This window comes from Gymnogyps californianus, chromosome 14 (assembly GCF_018139145.2).
Source record: "Gymnogyps californianus isolate 813 chromosome 14, ASM1813914v2, whole genome shotgun sequence".
In the NCBI taxonomy this organism is placed as follows: domain Eukaryota; kingdom Metazoa; phylum Chordata; class Aves; order Accipitriformes; family Cathartidae; genus Gymnogyps; species Gymnogyps californianus.
In genome coordinates, this window is record NC_059484.1 from 8,153,867 (window position 1) to 8,170,163 (window position 16,297).

Consider the following 16,297-nt stretch of genomic DNA (forward strand, 5'->3'; position numbering starts at 1 on the left):
CCTCCCGGAGACCGAGGATGTTACAGAGCAGAGGAGGAATCCAATTTTCATGTTTATAGTAACAGAGCTCACTGTACTTTCAGCTTGTTGCTTCTACACAGAAGCAATGTGTTCCCTGCAAATAATAATTTTCTGATTCATGAATCCTACAGACACATACAGGATAACGCTGTCCAAAGGAAGGACAAAGTTAGAAAATAGCAACATAAATGTAGATACTGACACGTGTGATGCAAATAAGACTTGGGTTGTAAGGATATGCTAGGAATGTCACTGTACAAGGAAGAAGGCAGTTTAGATAGGGAACACACAAGCACAGGTATGGAGTACTGTAGGCTGGTGAAAATATTGTCAAATTACTTGATTTTTTTTTTTTTTTTTGTAGTTTGGAACAGAATTTGAGTCATAATTCCTTCAAGAATGAAGCTGTGCAGTTGTGTCAGAAAAATATAGTGATTATGAAGTACTAATAATAGCATTTTCCATTGCTGCATTGTGTATTATACATTATTGTATTATTCATGTGTTTTTCTCTTAGTTTTTTTGAAGAAGGGTATTTATTTCAAAGGCATGAGAGAGGTGCAGTCCACATGGGGCTCTCAGCATAAAGATGTAGTGCTTTAACTTTTGCATGTGAGGCTGATTCCTTTTATGTATGTTAAAATATTGTACTGGATTCTTTTTAATGAACATTTACATGCAGATATCCTGCTTTTCCAGCCCAAGAGGCAACCTTATGTAATGCATATTTGCATATTGACACAGTTATGATACTAGAGCTGGAGGAAAACAGAATAAAAGTCAACAGAGTGTGTTAAAATCTACTTGCAGGGAAAAGTTCCTTTAAGGGTTAGCATTATCTTGTCTCAGTCACATCTACTTCAAGAAATAAGCATAGCCTCGAGCAGCGCCTGGGGTTGCTACTCAGAAGAAAAGTGAATGTTAGAAAAGTTATGGACAATTTTGTTAACTTAAAAACTTCTAAAATGTGAAATGCAGTGATGAAGTCTTCTTGGTATGGTACCTGGGAACGTCAAAGCAAACCAGGGGGGAATACAGGATACCAAGTAAAACAAGAAATTACCTACAGAGCAGGATTTAACACGGCTTTGTGGTACATAAAAGCCAAAACTTTAAACTGGACTAGAGTAAGTGAACTCCTCTAGTGAGGAAGATGTGAAAGGAGGTTGCTTCTGCCGTGGATTTCACAGAAGGTAGCTGCTTAATGGCGTATTTGGGGCTCTTCAGGGTTACAGTCTTCTGTGTCAATTAAATGCAGAGAGCCGAAGTAGATTTCTTTCCTCCTTCTTTGGCCTTGTCCCATCTCCTCTTAAAACACTTCCACGTCCTGCTACCTTGTGCATACCTATCCACAACCATTAGCATCTTGTTACCCGCCACATAACTTTTCTTTGTATACCGTTTCTACAACCTGGAGGGTTGGGTGTCAAAAGAATTTATTCTCGCTTCTTTCAGCATCCTAGGAAAGTAGTTGGGATACTGCCAACAAACCTGTGCTGTCTTTTCTGATATAGGTGTCACAACAGAGTTTCCTACAGAAGAGTCCTCTGAGCCTTGAGGCACACAGCTCCCTCTGAAATATTTTGAGAAGGCAGCAATGTGGTTTCTGATACCAACCAGGCTGTGTGAAGGACATCTAGGAATGTTACAGGTCCATTGCAATTTTTAGGAAATATTAATGTAGTTCTAACAATATCAGGGTCTGTTATTCCTATAAACTTCATTCACATGGTACTGTATAAATAGTTCTCCACAGCAAAGGCACATGTAATTATCCTTGAAAAAGCTTTTAGAAGACAGAGGACTTATCCAGATAGGAAAATAGATTAAGAAAAATTTTCCAAATCCATGTATATGAATGACTTTAGAAAGAGTATTCATTATAACTTACTCATTACTAAAAGAAAATTAATTTTTGCAAGCTCAGTTAAGTGTCCAAAACCAACCTAAATTCTATATGTGTAAAAAAGTGGCTTTTTTAATGTTCTAATGATACCTAGCTCTTATCAATAACAGTTTTTAGCGTATTGCTGTTGGACAGTTGATGAGAGCAGTGTTCCTATTCTTTCATAACCAGATCTTTACTTAAAATTAGAAGTGTTTTAGATACTATGATGTCCTGAATACTGCAGGTAAAGACAGAATAATATTCCAGAACATTGCCTCACACTGTGTTGCAAGCTAACATATCTTAATGAATAAATATTTTTCTAAATTGAACAAATGGCACAGGCACCAGACAGCAGGGCTTTCTTCTGCAAATTACATTTTTCTCCTCGTGGCCTTGGATTTTTAATACAGCTATGGAATAATTAAGCAGAGTGGAGTATTAATGCAGTATTATAAATAATGTTAAGGTTGCCAGATGTTGTTCATTTTTCCTCTTTTTTTTTAATGTACATCAGCATTCAAAATGCTAATAGTGGGTTGTGGAAAACTTAGATATGTAATTCCAAATGTTGTAAGGTATTAAAAATTGAGCTTATGTAGATGATGCTTTACTGATTCATTTGTTTGAATACACCCCTCACTTCTATCTCCAGTTTTGAAAAGACCAACTCTTAAATTAGATAAAAGGGCAAAATTCCAACATATATAGTCTTTCAATGAAGTCTTCTCTTAAGTAAGAAAATTGGGAGATTTATTTACCTGTTAGAAAACAATATTCAATGTCTGAGCTCCTTCAGAATTTCCAGAGCATATATAATTTTTTTGGACACCAATTTTTCTCTACATAAATTTCAAGTTAATGTAGCCAAATGAGATAAAACTGTAGGGATCAGCTCAAAACATGAGTACAGGTTGCAATGATGAAATGAATGGTAGGGTGCAAATGTCAGTATTTGTTTTCCCCGCATAGTCTTTGTCCTTAATAAAGGGTGGGAGGAGAAAATAATTTGTCGTTTACACCCACTCAGTGTGGATGTACGTTTTACTATGAAAGTTCTGTTCCTGGAAACATGGCCCACTCAAGAGTAGAAGACAGTTGCTAATAATTGTTTTCAAACATCAGAAACAGTCTTCAGTTTTATGCAAAAAGTTGAGGTTTAGGGAATTTCCATCAATCTTCAAAACTATCTTTTTGGAATACAGTTGAGAAATGCAGTATATATTTGCAGCAAAGTACAAAAAATTCTTCCCTCTGCACCCAAGTTTGGGTCTTTAATACTATGCAAAAAGATAACAGTACTTTCAAAATGAATCCTTACTTATACATATGCCTTATTTAAAAACCCATAAGAGATTTCATATTTGATTCTTTGGTTGATGAGACTACCCATGCAAAATCTACTCCATTTTTAGCTGTTTTGCAAGTATGTCCTTATTAATACAGGTATTTCCTGAAATCTGCAAGTTAGATACTGCCAAATTAATGTGCTCAGATACACGCAAGCATGGCACAAGAAACTTGCCAAGTGAAGACTAAGCAGAGGCTGGAAGAGGCTGATTAGGTTCAAGATACTGGCAGGTCTTCAAAATTGCTTTGGTTGAGGAGATGTACTGTCAACAGGACAAGAAGGCCAGGATAACAGCGTAGGACCAGAATGATGGTATTTACTGCCTTAAGTATTTGTGGCTTCCTTCCACTCATTCAAAACAGCTCTGACTGACTTCTCATGGGTGATGTTGCCCTCACTATGCTCAATCAGATTATCCAATTGTTATGGGCTGCTTATGCAAAAAAATTTGCTGTAGATCTTTTAAAAGATCTATAAAGTTGATTTTGTTTTTGATGCTACACATGTTTAAATATTCAGTCCCTTAGGAAATAAGTTAACAGAACACTGCACAAATCCACTGGAAGTATCACAGTCAAGCAGAGCTCTTGTCCACCTGTTTAGGGATTTTATATAATGATCCAATTAATATTTAAGAGATGCATGATTCATTTACTGAATTTTGTTCACGTGAAAATTTTTAGCCTTATATATTAACTATGTGCACTTTATCATCCTTTTTACACTGGAGGTTTTTGGGTATGGTAGAAGGTTCAAGTAGGCCTTGAGGAGTCTCTTGGCATTCTGAGTTAGTCCGTCAACGTGTATACCACAGTTCAGTTTCCTGGGAGATGTGCTTCGTTTCTTATTAAGGTTAAATCTCGTGAGCTGGGTGAAACAAATGTTGTTTTTCTGTAAGCAATTTTCAATGCCAAAGCGCGGTATTGAAGATATTTATTCTTTTTATTTAACTTTGTCTTGATTTTGTTGACTTAAGTGTGGAAGAAAGTAGTTATGAATGATGCAGTAACATTTTCTGAAGTCTTGAAACATAGTAAATACTTTATATTTTCACTTTGTAGATTACTCTGAAAAAAAGCCCATTGCCTGCTTATACCTGATTGCACTTGTCTTTTCAAAATGGTTATTTTCACTTGAGTTCTGTTCATTTTGTGATTTAATGGCATGGAAATAGATCACTTAAGAATTTATGTATTCATTTTTATCATATTTACATCAGCTGCAGTTCACATTTAAATAGCAATTTGTTATTTCTGCCTAAATGTTGCTTTCCTCAGCGACGATTGATATCATCCTCATGGTTATATATTGCAATTTCCTACTGCGTCTTTGAAGATCTACTCCTATAAGAAGTGAAAGTAAATTTCTTGGTTCTTCTGTGTATAGCTGATGATCAAATTGAGCTTCAAGAAAATAGACATTATCCGGGGCTTCTTAATATTCAGCTTCCCAGTATTCTACCATAGTCTACTTTTAATTACAAATTAAACTAAGCTTTTTTTTTCCCCTCATTAAAAAGTCTGTTACATATAAGAAAGGTTTGTCATGTTTAATATAGTTACTTGAGTATTCAGGAACTCCTTTTTCATGTGATATGTTTAATAGGGAATTAATAAACTTTACTGCAGAACTGTAATGTGTACTAATCTGCTTTTTGAAATTTACAGATTGAGGGATTTTTTTCTTTATGATTTTACTATTAGTGGAAGTGAGAAATAAGTATATTTAGCGCTATCTTTAGATTGGCAACAGTCGCCGCCCATGTTTTCTTCACATAACACTTTCCTAATGTCACCCGTGCTACACTAAAATCCCCTTCAAAGATGATCCAGACTTAATCAATGTGCAAAACTGACATATTGTTGTCAACCTTATCCTCAGAAGAGGTCCTCTGCTGAATGGAGTGAGTTAGATAATATAACCTGTGGCAGAAATATGGGATAGGATGTTTCTAGGTACTGTGTAAAATATGCATGGTTATCTAACATTATTTGTTTACCCACAGAAATTAGACATGCAATTTCAATAGTGATGGAAATCCCTGAACTTTAGACATTTAAATAAATAAAACTCGACCAGATGTATTGTACATTACTGTGTTCTGGGATATGCTTAATACATAAACAAAACACTTGGTCTGCAGGAAACACCAAGCACAAATGAATGGTGGAGATCAGAAGAAAAAGATGAAAAGCATTCTTGCATGTGATTTGTGAATTCCCACAGATCTGGGAAAGATCTGTACTCCAAGCTACACAGAAAGTGCCAGTGTGTAGCACTACAGAGACTAGCACTGGACAGTGTCGTGCCCAGTTGTTGCTGGAGTCTCAGAAAGAATATAGTTCTGATGAAGTGGCACCCGCTTTGGGCTAATTAGGCATCGTTAGCTTCATATCACCAGGCACCACTGTGCTGCATATACTCAGCTCTCTGTTATGTGAGGAACACTTAGACTTGCAGGATCTCGATGACATTGAATCCAATAACTTTTTAGATCATTCATACTGGTGGGAGTAACTGAGCTTACGGAAGCAGAAAGATTGCAAGAAATTGCCAAGTTCTAGGAGCTAGAAGGTTTTTGAATATTATTGCACTGATACAGTTCTCCCTGTCTGTTTCTGATCTCTCTTTTCCTAGAAGTATTATAACAGTGGAAATTTACTTATGAAAGCATTTTGCAGCAAGTGCCTTAAAGTACAAATGATTTTCATTGAAATCATTAGGAAAAAAAACAGCAACGACACTTAATGGGTTGCACCAGGACACCTATTCTATAAGTTACCAGGCTTACCGTAAGCAAGAATCAGCCTGAAGTGCCTACGTGAAAATTAAACTTGGTTTTGCTAACACCATGAAAAGCCTACTCTGAGCCCTGGAATCAATTTTGTAATTTCACTTGTCTATCAAAACACCTTTTTTTTAAACAGCTGTATACTGTCTTACAGTAATTATGGAGTCACATTTCCTTCTTCCCTTCTTTCTTCTCCCCACCCCGCTCTCTCCAGTAAGGAACCACTTGTACAACTTGAAGATGATTGTTTTTTGAGGATGTTACCAATTTAATCTAAAAATCAATTGAGTTTCACTGTAGTCAGAAAATTGTACATCCTCTTTTGTATCCAAATCCTCAGAGCCTTAGGGGAAAAAGTCTTTGAAGTGAAATGTAAAAAGAATTCTAATGTTTTATGCAGAAAGACAGAATTTTGGGGGAGTAAGAAAGAGGAGAGAGAAACAAGTACAATGTGCTTTTTCCAGTTTCTCTGATGCCAAATGTGTTCAGCAGTACACAAACTCTGACTTTTCTTCTCCCCTTCATATCACCCCATTGATTTCAGTGTATGGTGATTTGTATTCTCAGCTTTGAAGGTCTCTGCAAATTTGAAGAGACACTTCTAACTTATTCTTTCTGGCTGTGTTTTTGAATGAATAAGGCGATGGTGGAGAATGAGGTGATGCAGTGAGCCAAGTTTGAGTGTTCTGAAGGGTTTTGGAATTTCAAAATATGCTTTGCATGTTACTTATGTTTTTATAAGTAATTTCGCTGTTTGCTCTGTGCAAATGCAAAACTGCTGAAGAAATTCTTGAAAAAGGAGAAAGTGATGGTTCTATGTGTAAAAATAAATAAAATGCATAGATATTGCTACTAAAGGTGTTCCATGATCTCTTATATAAACAGGATTAACCATTTCTTTAATATTTCTGTATAGCAGTCATCTCATGGTACAGGGCCTGTAGGTGTCAAGTTTCTTTATTAGTCAAATAGCCTATGGCCTGCATTTAAATAAATTAATATGTCTTAAGACCACCAGCTAAGAATATTTTATATATTCTTAATCAAAACATTCAGTCTGGTATAGATATCATCCATCAGTTCTCTCCGTTTTATTTTGGGAAGCTACTATATTGTGAGTGGCTAGGCAAAGAAAATCCAATTGATAGCAGGAGAGATATGAGAGATTAAGTAGCTTGGTACTCATTCCCCACCTATGAGTCCATAGATTTTTGTATAATGTAGTTTTGTGATTTTTTTCAAAAATACCATGTGTGTAATGCAACTATGTTATTCTCCACAATGTATATGCTGTTCTTGTAAATGGTTGCTTTACAATAGTGTTTAATTCCAGAACCTGCTGTAAGCCGAGTTCTCGTGTGTTTTGTATTGGTGAGCAAAAGACAAATACCTTAGGTGATGAGAAAGATTGTGTAATGCCAGCTTTCTTTGAGCCTCCAGACCTGCTGAGCAAAAATGTTGAAGTGGCCAAACTGTGCTTCATCGTACTTCCATGCTGACAATGTCCAGAATCGCTGACAGAAGATGTAGCTAGAGTGACACTTTTTTGGATAAGCTTGAGCAGACAGGGTTAGGATTAAGACAGTTCCCAATAGGATCCTTTTGCCTCATTGTTAAGGCTGAAGTACTTTTCCTTAGCTCGGACGTGATGCTGAATGTATGCATGTATTGCCCAATGCTGTTCTAGCCATGCTCAATTTGCTGATGGTTCAGAGCAGAGTGAGGTTAATGCCTGGCCTCAGAATCCTCTCTATGTTTTAGCCACATTTTCACTGTTTTGCATGTTTATGTCATTATTTTTTTTCCACAAATCAACAAATGTCTTATCTTTAGTCTCCAGGTGCTACCATAGTAGTAATATGGACCACTTGAATTCCTGCACAGTGTGCACACTGTAGATGTGCGTCTGTATATCAATCTAAAATATAGCCCAGCTGTTGTGTACAAACAAAAGCATTGTGAGGCAGTGAATCCTACTGATAAATCCTGAGATTTTTAGAAAAGTTGGCTTCTTTTTTTCCATTGTGTGGTGTTTCTGATAACCATCTTGTGTCTAAATACTCCCATGCTCAGCCAGTAATGCTACAGCTTTCATTTTAGGTTGTTTGTATTTAAAGAATTTCTGAATTTTGACTTCTCTTAAATAGACTGGAAAAAAATAGGTGGTTTTGTAGTTTCTGTAAGAAGAGGTTTTTATTTTATGTTCTACTAGTTGTTTGTTTTTCTTCTACAGTGCTTCATCACCTGTCATTCCTTGAAGTACAGGCAATGATAAACTCCCTGTCCATGTTAATGGGAGTTGAGAATGCTTTGCTTCTCTCAGGATTGGTGCCATATTACCAGGACAATGTATTGATTTGGTTCACTGCCGATGTGTGATGCATGACAGAAATGAGAAATTGAACTTGCTGAATGTGAAGTAAATCGTGCTGCTGCTGATATATAAATGATTTAGGAAAAAGCAATCAATCAGATTCTCTGTGCTGGTAGCAGTGCTACATACAATTTTATATATAGTAAAACAACAGTTCTTTTACAATCTAAATCAAATAGACAGTGTTCTGTGCTAAACTCAGATTCTTGCAAAAATGACTTGCAGCATATTTGGGTTTAGTATGCTTTATTTTCAACATTACTGACATGTGATCTGATAATTTAGAAATATTGAGCTCACATTCATTAATTCTGTCTTTTTCTTGTCAAAAGCCACAGATTATTCTTTCTAGACTGCTTATTATTATTTTAAATTGATTGGTCTTTAAATAATTTTAACTTGTAAGCAGAGTTGTTTTGAGTCCCAAATACCTGCCGATGGAGTTTATTATAGCCACAGGTAATTGGACTTTAATGTCTGTAAAACATCCACTAGAGACATGAATAGGCCCATTCTCTCTTCTGGCAGATGTTTTGCAGATATTAGACTTATATGCAATTATCTTTGGGTACTCTAGCAGTATACAATAGCATTCATGTGTAGATGATTATAATATTCTTTTCTCTCCTTCTCCATGTTATGAAATGATCTTGGAAAGAGAGAGAAGTATTTTAATGAAAGCTTGAAGAGACTTCCTGAAATTCTTCTTATCGATACCTACTAACAAGTCTTGTCATTCAGTGTCAAAGTCTCAGCTTAGCATTTCCCCGGCGTAAGTACCTTAAGCAGCAGGGAGTTCTGCACAGTCTCCCGAAAGCAGCCCAGAGCTGCATGTTTTGGAATCTTCGGTTTGAACTTCTGGGTGAGATTTTCAAAGGAGTTCAGCTCTCCTCAAGAAGTAGTTGTCGATATTTGCTTAGTATTAAGGCTGTGAGAATACAGGGAGAAGCTTGACCACATCTTCCTGGTAGAGGGGGAATGCTGGAGCATTTGGCAGTCTGCTGGAACATAAATCCTGGAGGTTTCCTGCGTGAACCCTGGTATGATTAGGCGGTTCAAGGCCAAACTGTGTATAGGCAGTTGGGCAGAAAAGTGCTACTAACAGATGTTCTAAAAAATAAAATGAAATGAAGAGCCATTTGGGCTTTTTGTAAACATATTTTCTCTTACATAAAAAAGTGGGTTTTTTTCTTGCTGTAACTTATTTTAGCATTTTTTTTTCAGAAAGAAAAATAAAAGATTGATCTATTAGTTATGAAGTTTAACAGTTAAATTACCTCAAAATTAAATAAACTACCTTGATAAATCCCATCGATTTCAGTAAATGGTACTAGAATCTGGAACTTGCTGTTGGAGGGCAGGGTAGATTTGAGAGAGAATATCAGCAAAACTCAGCAATATCACAAAGTAAGAGTGAACCCTCACAAGAAGGTATGTAATATTATTCTTTCTAAACTCTCAAAGGATGTTCTTTTATATTTTTCATAACATATACTTGCTTTTGCATCTCAAGATCAGCCAACTTATTCATTTTTCTTTATTTTATTTTAGATTTTATTTTATTTTTCTCTCTGAAAGCCTAGAGTGAGACTTGACAAATATAAAGTGGTGATAGACAAGGAAACATAAGTAAGCTGTCTGCCTTTTTTCTGAAGATAGACTTGTGACCAGAAAAGTAAAAGATATCATGACAACCTGATGAATTTCAGGTCTGCAGAATCTGCACATATTCCTCATACCATGTAACACTTGGAAAAATGACCACAGAACTTACTGCACTGAATGAAGGATTTGTGCTTCACACAAATACTGAAACAAAAGTGTTCCCTTCACATGTCTTACTGAAGTGGGCCTGTCTTGCCGTGAACACAATCATTAATGACCTCCATCCATGTACCATTGATCTTCCTGCAAAAGTACGTTTTAAAGCAAATGAAGCAGATCTAGCGGTACTTAAAATCTAGTATCCTGCAGAGAGTAGAACAACTTGTCAACAGCCAGTGCCCCAATGCTAACAGTAATTTCCCTTCCTGTCAAACAACTGCTTCTCCACTGGGAGAAGGTACACCAATAGGTGTAATGGCCCTATGTACATCACAGAAAGGGCAGAGAGCCTTCTTTCCGTGCAGTATTTGGCAACATGACAACAGCTTTTGTTATTAGCGGATTCAGGTGGTAAGTAACAATTTGCAAAAACAAAGTCCATTTGCTGGAATGCAGCTTTTACAGGTATCCACTGGAGAACCAGAGGATGGGGCCAAGCAGGATGAGACATTCACACCCACAACCAGGGAAGAGGAGAGGAGTTACCAAGGTGTTACGTTAACAATATCAGAGCCCGAAGTTGGTATAAACTTTGACCACAAGAAGTAATGGATGTAAAAAAGCTAAATTAAAGATTACAACATATTGTCAAATGTTTTCAAGTTGTATTTCACAGCTCAAGTCTGTTAGTTCAGAAACTATCATAAACTCAATTAGATGGCTAAGTACAAGTATTCCTCATTTCTTAAAATGTTTGATACTTAGAAGTGCCTCAGTATTTCAGTCATTTTGGAAGGAAAGAAACTTTTGAAGTATTGCGCTCTTCCATCATGTTCCTTTTGCTATCTTTATACTGTGGAGGAAATAGAACAAGGTTAACTGAAGAAATGAGAGATAGGGAGGGAGGCTCTCATATAACTAGGCAGTCTCAGAAAATCATAATTAAGCGACAAAATACATTATTTCCTCATGAGAACAAAACAATTCCAATCTCCTGGGTAAGTCTGTAATTTGACTCTTTTGAAATAATTTAACTGATACTATAGAACAATTCAAAATCACTTCTGACAACAGTCTTGGCTGAACTAAAGATGCCTTGCTTAGCTATTGGAAGTCATTGTGCTAAAGCTATTCTTATCTCTAACTACAAATAAATCTCTTGGTCAACATGCAACAATTGTGTGCTGTAAATTTCATCTGAGACAATTCTATGTGGGGTGCTAGAGGTTTTCCTATGCAAAGATGCAGTAAGCGAAAAGCAAGGTCAATGATGTGTTGATCTTCATGAGACAGCTTCAAAGCTGATGAGTTCTGATGATTAAAAAATGCAGATTTAAACATACTTTGTTGTATCACAAAGTGTGTAAGAAGCATCAGTACGATTGTGGAGTCACAGTTAATGTTTGTTTACAGAGGATAAGCCTTCTACTGAGAGATAGCAGTAATCTTGGCTCCTTTTCAGACCTCTCATGTTTTAGACTCTGAACATGTAACATACAATAAATGCAAAGATTATGATATCTAAGAGATTAGTTTGATGGCACTGTCCAAACAGAGGAGGGAAGCTAAATATTATGGGAACTTATTAGTCCAAATTACGTTCAGTTATTCCTTTGACAATTCTTCTCTTGGTGAAACAAGAGAGAAACTATAAGGGGAAACAAATCAGTCACCATTGATATAAGCTATTTGTTGATGTGAATTTAAACTCTGTTTCTTAAGGAGTTCTGGATGTGTCAAAAGCATATCGTGTTCCACATTTTAGAACTTTTTCTCCCTGAACTGCTGAAGCTTATTTAGAAGATACAAGCCTCTTTTTTCTTTGGTTTATGTCATCAGCTAGAGCTAGTGAACTTTTGGGTAAATGGAAAGATTAAGGAAGAACTTATTTCACAAAAATGTAAAAAATCTATTCTCTCATCAGTTTTGCTGTCGATGTCAGCAACTTTGAAAGCAGAGCGGGTTCCATCTTGAATTCTTGATGTTGACGAGCTGTTCAAAATCTGTCCTGTATAAATGAGATGGCTCTGATTCCTGAAATTAGTTTTCCATTTTCTACCCTCAAACTACTTTAGATTTGCTGTGAGCCCCATGAAAAACAGAATGAAAGAATCACATATACAAAAAACTGGAATTTATATCAATATGCAATAAGAATGTAACTACCAAAATACTTTAAAACTTGCTGTATGTTGGATAGGTTTTTATGGTTGTTTCAGTGTTTTTACAGATTATTAGGTTCATATCTTCAAACTCACTTGCCTTCTGCTACTGCTGTACACCTGTATTTTACTTGGATTATCAAAAATTAATGACGTGTGGAAACAGTTTTATAGTTTCTGCGTTATCACAAAATATAATAATCTGCATTATTCCTTGAAAGTAAGTGTTATTTGAGCACTCTAAAATGGTGTTTAGTATATAATTTGGTCCTTTGTCTGCGGGTGAGAAATTAAAATCAAGGTCATATATATATATAATTTTATTATGTCAGGTTCCCAAAAGTTCATAGTCATTATTCCATCTCTGAGTTGTTCTTTTTATTTACAATTTTCAACAACAAAAACCTTTAAAAGGCTACAAACCTTCATTAATAACTTATTTCCTGGTTTTGTAGTAGATTTATTTCTGATGTCTACTGATCAGTTCTGTATACCAACTCTGGAGTACGCAAGTTAGCTCAGCTGCCATTTGGTGAACCCAGATTCATATTTCATGCATATGTTTTATGACTGTGTGAACATGTGCTGTCTTCTGACCTTTTTTTGTGGCTGGTGGGATTTTTTTGTTTGGTTGGTTTTTTTGTGCATGTTTTTTTGCCATCCAGAGTGATGGCTGTTGCATCTGCTATAGTTGCTTCTTGCAAGGGCCTCACTGAACGTGGCAGTCTTTTATTGCATTCAAGCCATTTTCAGAAAAAGAATGACACTGTTTTTACAAGTAAAATCTACATGGGTTTGAACTAGAGTTTGTCCTTTTCATCCATAGTCAGATTATAAACTACATAGCATACAGAGCAAATATCATGAGATAACTGTACGCTGAACTTCTCTCTTACCCATATTACTCTCACTGTCGTCTTTCCTATGCTGATCATGGTGAACAAGACAGAAAAGCATCTCTTCCAGGCATCTCTTGGTGGCCTGCTCATGTTTCTTTTACCAGTGCTGATGTTTCAGCCCAGGGGCTGAAATTACAGCAAACCCACACTGTTTTATCCAGCCTTGGGATCAGAAGTTACCTTAAGCTGAATGTACAGTTACTATCTCTATATGGGATGCATGTAGTCTTAATTTGGTTTTATAGGTTTGCTTTATTAATATATTGATATAATATATCTTTAAAAAACCAAAGATTAAAATGCACCTAGTATTGCTATTTGAAATTATATTTAGAATTACCTGTGTCTGTACGTTTATAACTGTTATGTTATTAACAGTTCAGTTTTAGAAATACATTTGAAGTTATTTTCTGAGTTAATTCTCTGGACTGTTCTCCATGATGTCAGAAGAGATGTGTATCTTAACTGTTTACTCCTGTTTTTATAGATGGCTATACAACAGATGACATTGAATTTTACTGGCGTGGGGGTGATAATGCAGTCACAGGAGTGACGAAGATCGAACTGCCACAGTTCTCCATTGTAGACTACAAGCTTATCACCAAGAATGTTGTTTTCTCTACAGGTATGTGGAGGGGAAGCTAAAAGGGGAATTCACTGGGAAGACTTTTAGACATGGGTTAATTCTCAAGGTGCAGTTCAGGATCTGAGCAAAAATTTTAGAAACTGGAATAAATTAGAGCAGCAACTGTGAATTTTGAAAGGAGCAGTTTTTATTACAGCTTTCATAGTATATAAGGCATCACTCATTAACATATGAAGAGAATACAGTGGTGTGTCATGTTAAGGCTCAGTCAAATAAGATATATTTTCTGTTTTCCTATGAAAACTGATTAAGCCACTTATACACCTCAGTGCCCTAAAACCCAACAAGAAGTAACCCAGCCTGTAGGAAATTTAGAAACCTTTCTTTCGCTATTTCTAGATGTTCCTTGTGCCAAGCTGTGGAGGTATTAGACTAATTATTTTGTCTTCGCTATAAAACCCTTAAAATCCTTGTTCCACAGGATCTGTAGTTTAGCCTATGCTAGCAAGCATATGACTTTCTGAAGGCTGAAAAGATGCTTTGTGAGGAGGAATAGAAAATAAGATTGGATTTCATAAAATAAAAAAAAAAACAAGAAACAACTAGAACATTTCAAAGACATATTAAATCATTCAAGAGAGACAAGAGTTGGGTTGGGCTATTACTATGTGATGTTCTCTACCTACTTGAGAAAGGTGTTAGGTGTGTCAACAAAAAAAATCTTCAAAACTCACTTTCTAGATATGGATAGAAATCATCTTTGGAGGGAGTATAGAAGGATTGTGCATCCCAAAGTCTTCAAAACCAAGCAGAAACAGGACTTGAATAGTGATGTCTAGACACCCATTTCAACAAGTGTTTCATACACCAAAATATTTCTGGTGTCCAGTGACAAAGGGCGAGTGTTGCATTGCCTGGAGAGAAGGTTAGAATAAGGGTTACACTGAAGTAGGCGTACTGCAGCTTGTCAGGGAAGAAGCATTTCTATGCTTTGATGCTCTGAAATGTGTTTTGGCTGTTGATTGTTAAATATTATGATTACCAACAGATACGCACGTAGAGCATCCTTGTACTCTTAGAATAAAAGATTATTTAATACCAGTTCTTGCTAAAAATTCTGCAGCTGATTATCCTGGATCTTTCAACTCTGTGTGTACTCTATGTTGCATGAAACAATAAAACCAAATGACAGAAAAATGTTTTCAGGCTTTATACAAGTAAATTATGGCCATACCAAATATTCTCTTTTAGGTGCCTACCCAAGGCTGTCTCTCAGCTTTAAACTTAAGAGAAACATTGGTTACTTCATTCTGCAGACCTACATGCCTTCTATTCTGATCACTATCCTGTCCTGGGTTTCCTTCTGGATTAATTATGATGCTTCAGCTGCAAGAGTTGCTTTAGGTAGGCATTTTTACACATCTCATGCAGTGTGCATTAGCTGAATGCTTTTTCTTGCTTCTGGCTTAGTGGGTAGTGCATGATTTGAAAAATAAATCTGTTAGATCTTTTTATGTCTGGCTTGTTAAGCTTTGTATTATTTGAATCAGCATTTAAATCATCACAATTTAAATAAAAATTAAAGTGATTTCATGTCTGAATTAGCTAACTGTATAATCATTGTAACCAGAATTAGCCTAATTGTCTCAACATTTTCTGTTGTTTTACTGCTTGTTTTTTCTCCAAAGAGAATGCATTTACTTTGCTTTTGCCCGTGGCAGTCCAGAATACACATTCAGCACTGTGTTATGGCTTATAAATTGCTTTCCCTTTCAGGTATGAATTAAATAAAGTTTTACTAGGGTTCTGTAGCTAACTTCTCCTTAAGTTGAGGGCTTTTTTCCTTACATTCTAAAAGCAAAACCATTTCCCTAATTAATCTCTACAGTACTCTTATATCTCATCACTAATCCCATGTGTGTTTGTTTATACTGTGCCCCTTGTCAGAGTATCCAAGCATGTTACAAAAATAAATAAGAGTATCTATTGCCAAATTTTGTATAAATCAGACCAATTCCTGCCAGTACAGCTCTCATATAGGTAAAATAAGTAAATCACCACAAAAGATACAATTGAGAATTTGACATTTTAACTTTATAGAATACTGTCTGAGTTTTACCAGGCCTTTCTGTGTAGCATTTTTCCATAAGAATTCAAGACTGCAGACATGCTGAAAATGCTGGAGGAAAGCAAGATAACAGTGACTCTAGGCTGGTAATTTATAACTGAGACTCGTTAGAGAAGGTTACAGTTTAGCTGGTTAAAAACATACTCATAGAATCCAACTACTGTTTGTTTGATTGAATGCAATTTATTACAGGTGTAATTTTCTTTGCTGTACAAAAAATTAAAGACAAAGATAAGGAATGTGGACAGAGGTTGGGGGTAGGTTTTTTTCCACCAGGAGAAAAAATCTAGAATCTTTCATCTCTAGCATTTGAATATTATGAAGTATTATGCT

At 35.9% G+C, this 16,297-nt stretch overlaps 1 protein-coding gene across 1 annotated transcript in view; it reads left to right on the forward strand.

Annotated features, from left to right (window-relative positions):
• The window catches only part of GABRB2 (gamma-aminobutyric acid type A receptor subunit beta2), a 179,046-nt gene that overhangs the window by 142,063 nt on the left and 20,686 nt on the right, over positions 1-16,297 (forward strand). The window contains exons 7-8 of the mRNA XM_050905196.1: positions 13,738-13,875; positions 15,088-15,240. Of these exons, the coding sequence (XP_050761153.1) occupies positions 13,738-13,875; positions 15,088-15,240 (291 nt within the window). The remainder of the gene's footprint in view (positions 1-13,737; positions 13,876-15,087; positions 15,241-16,297) is intronic.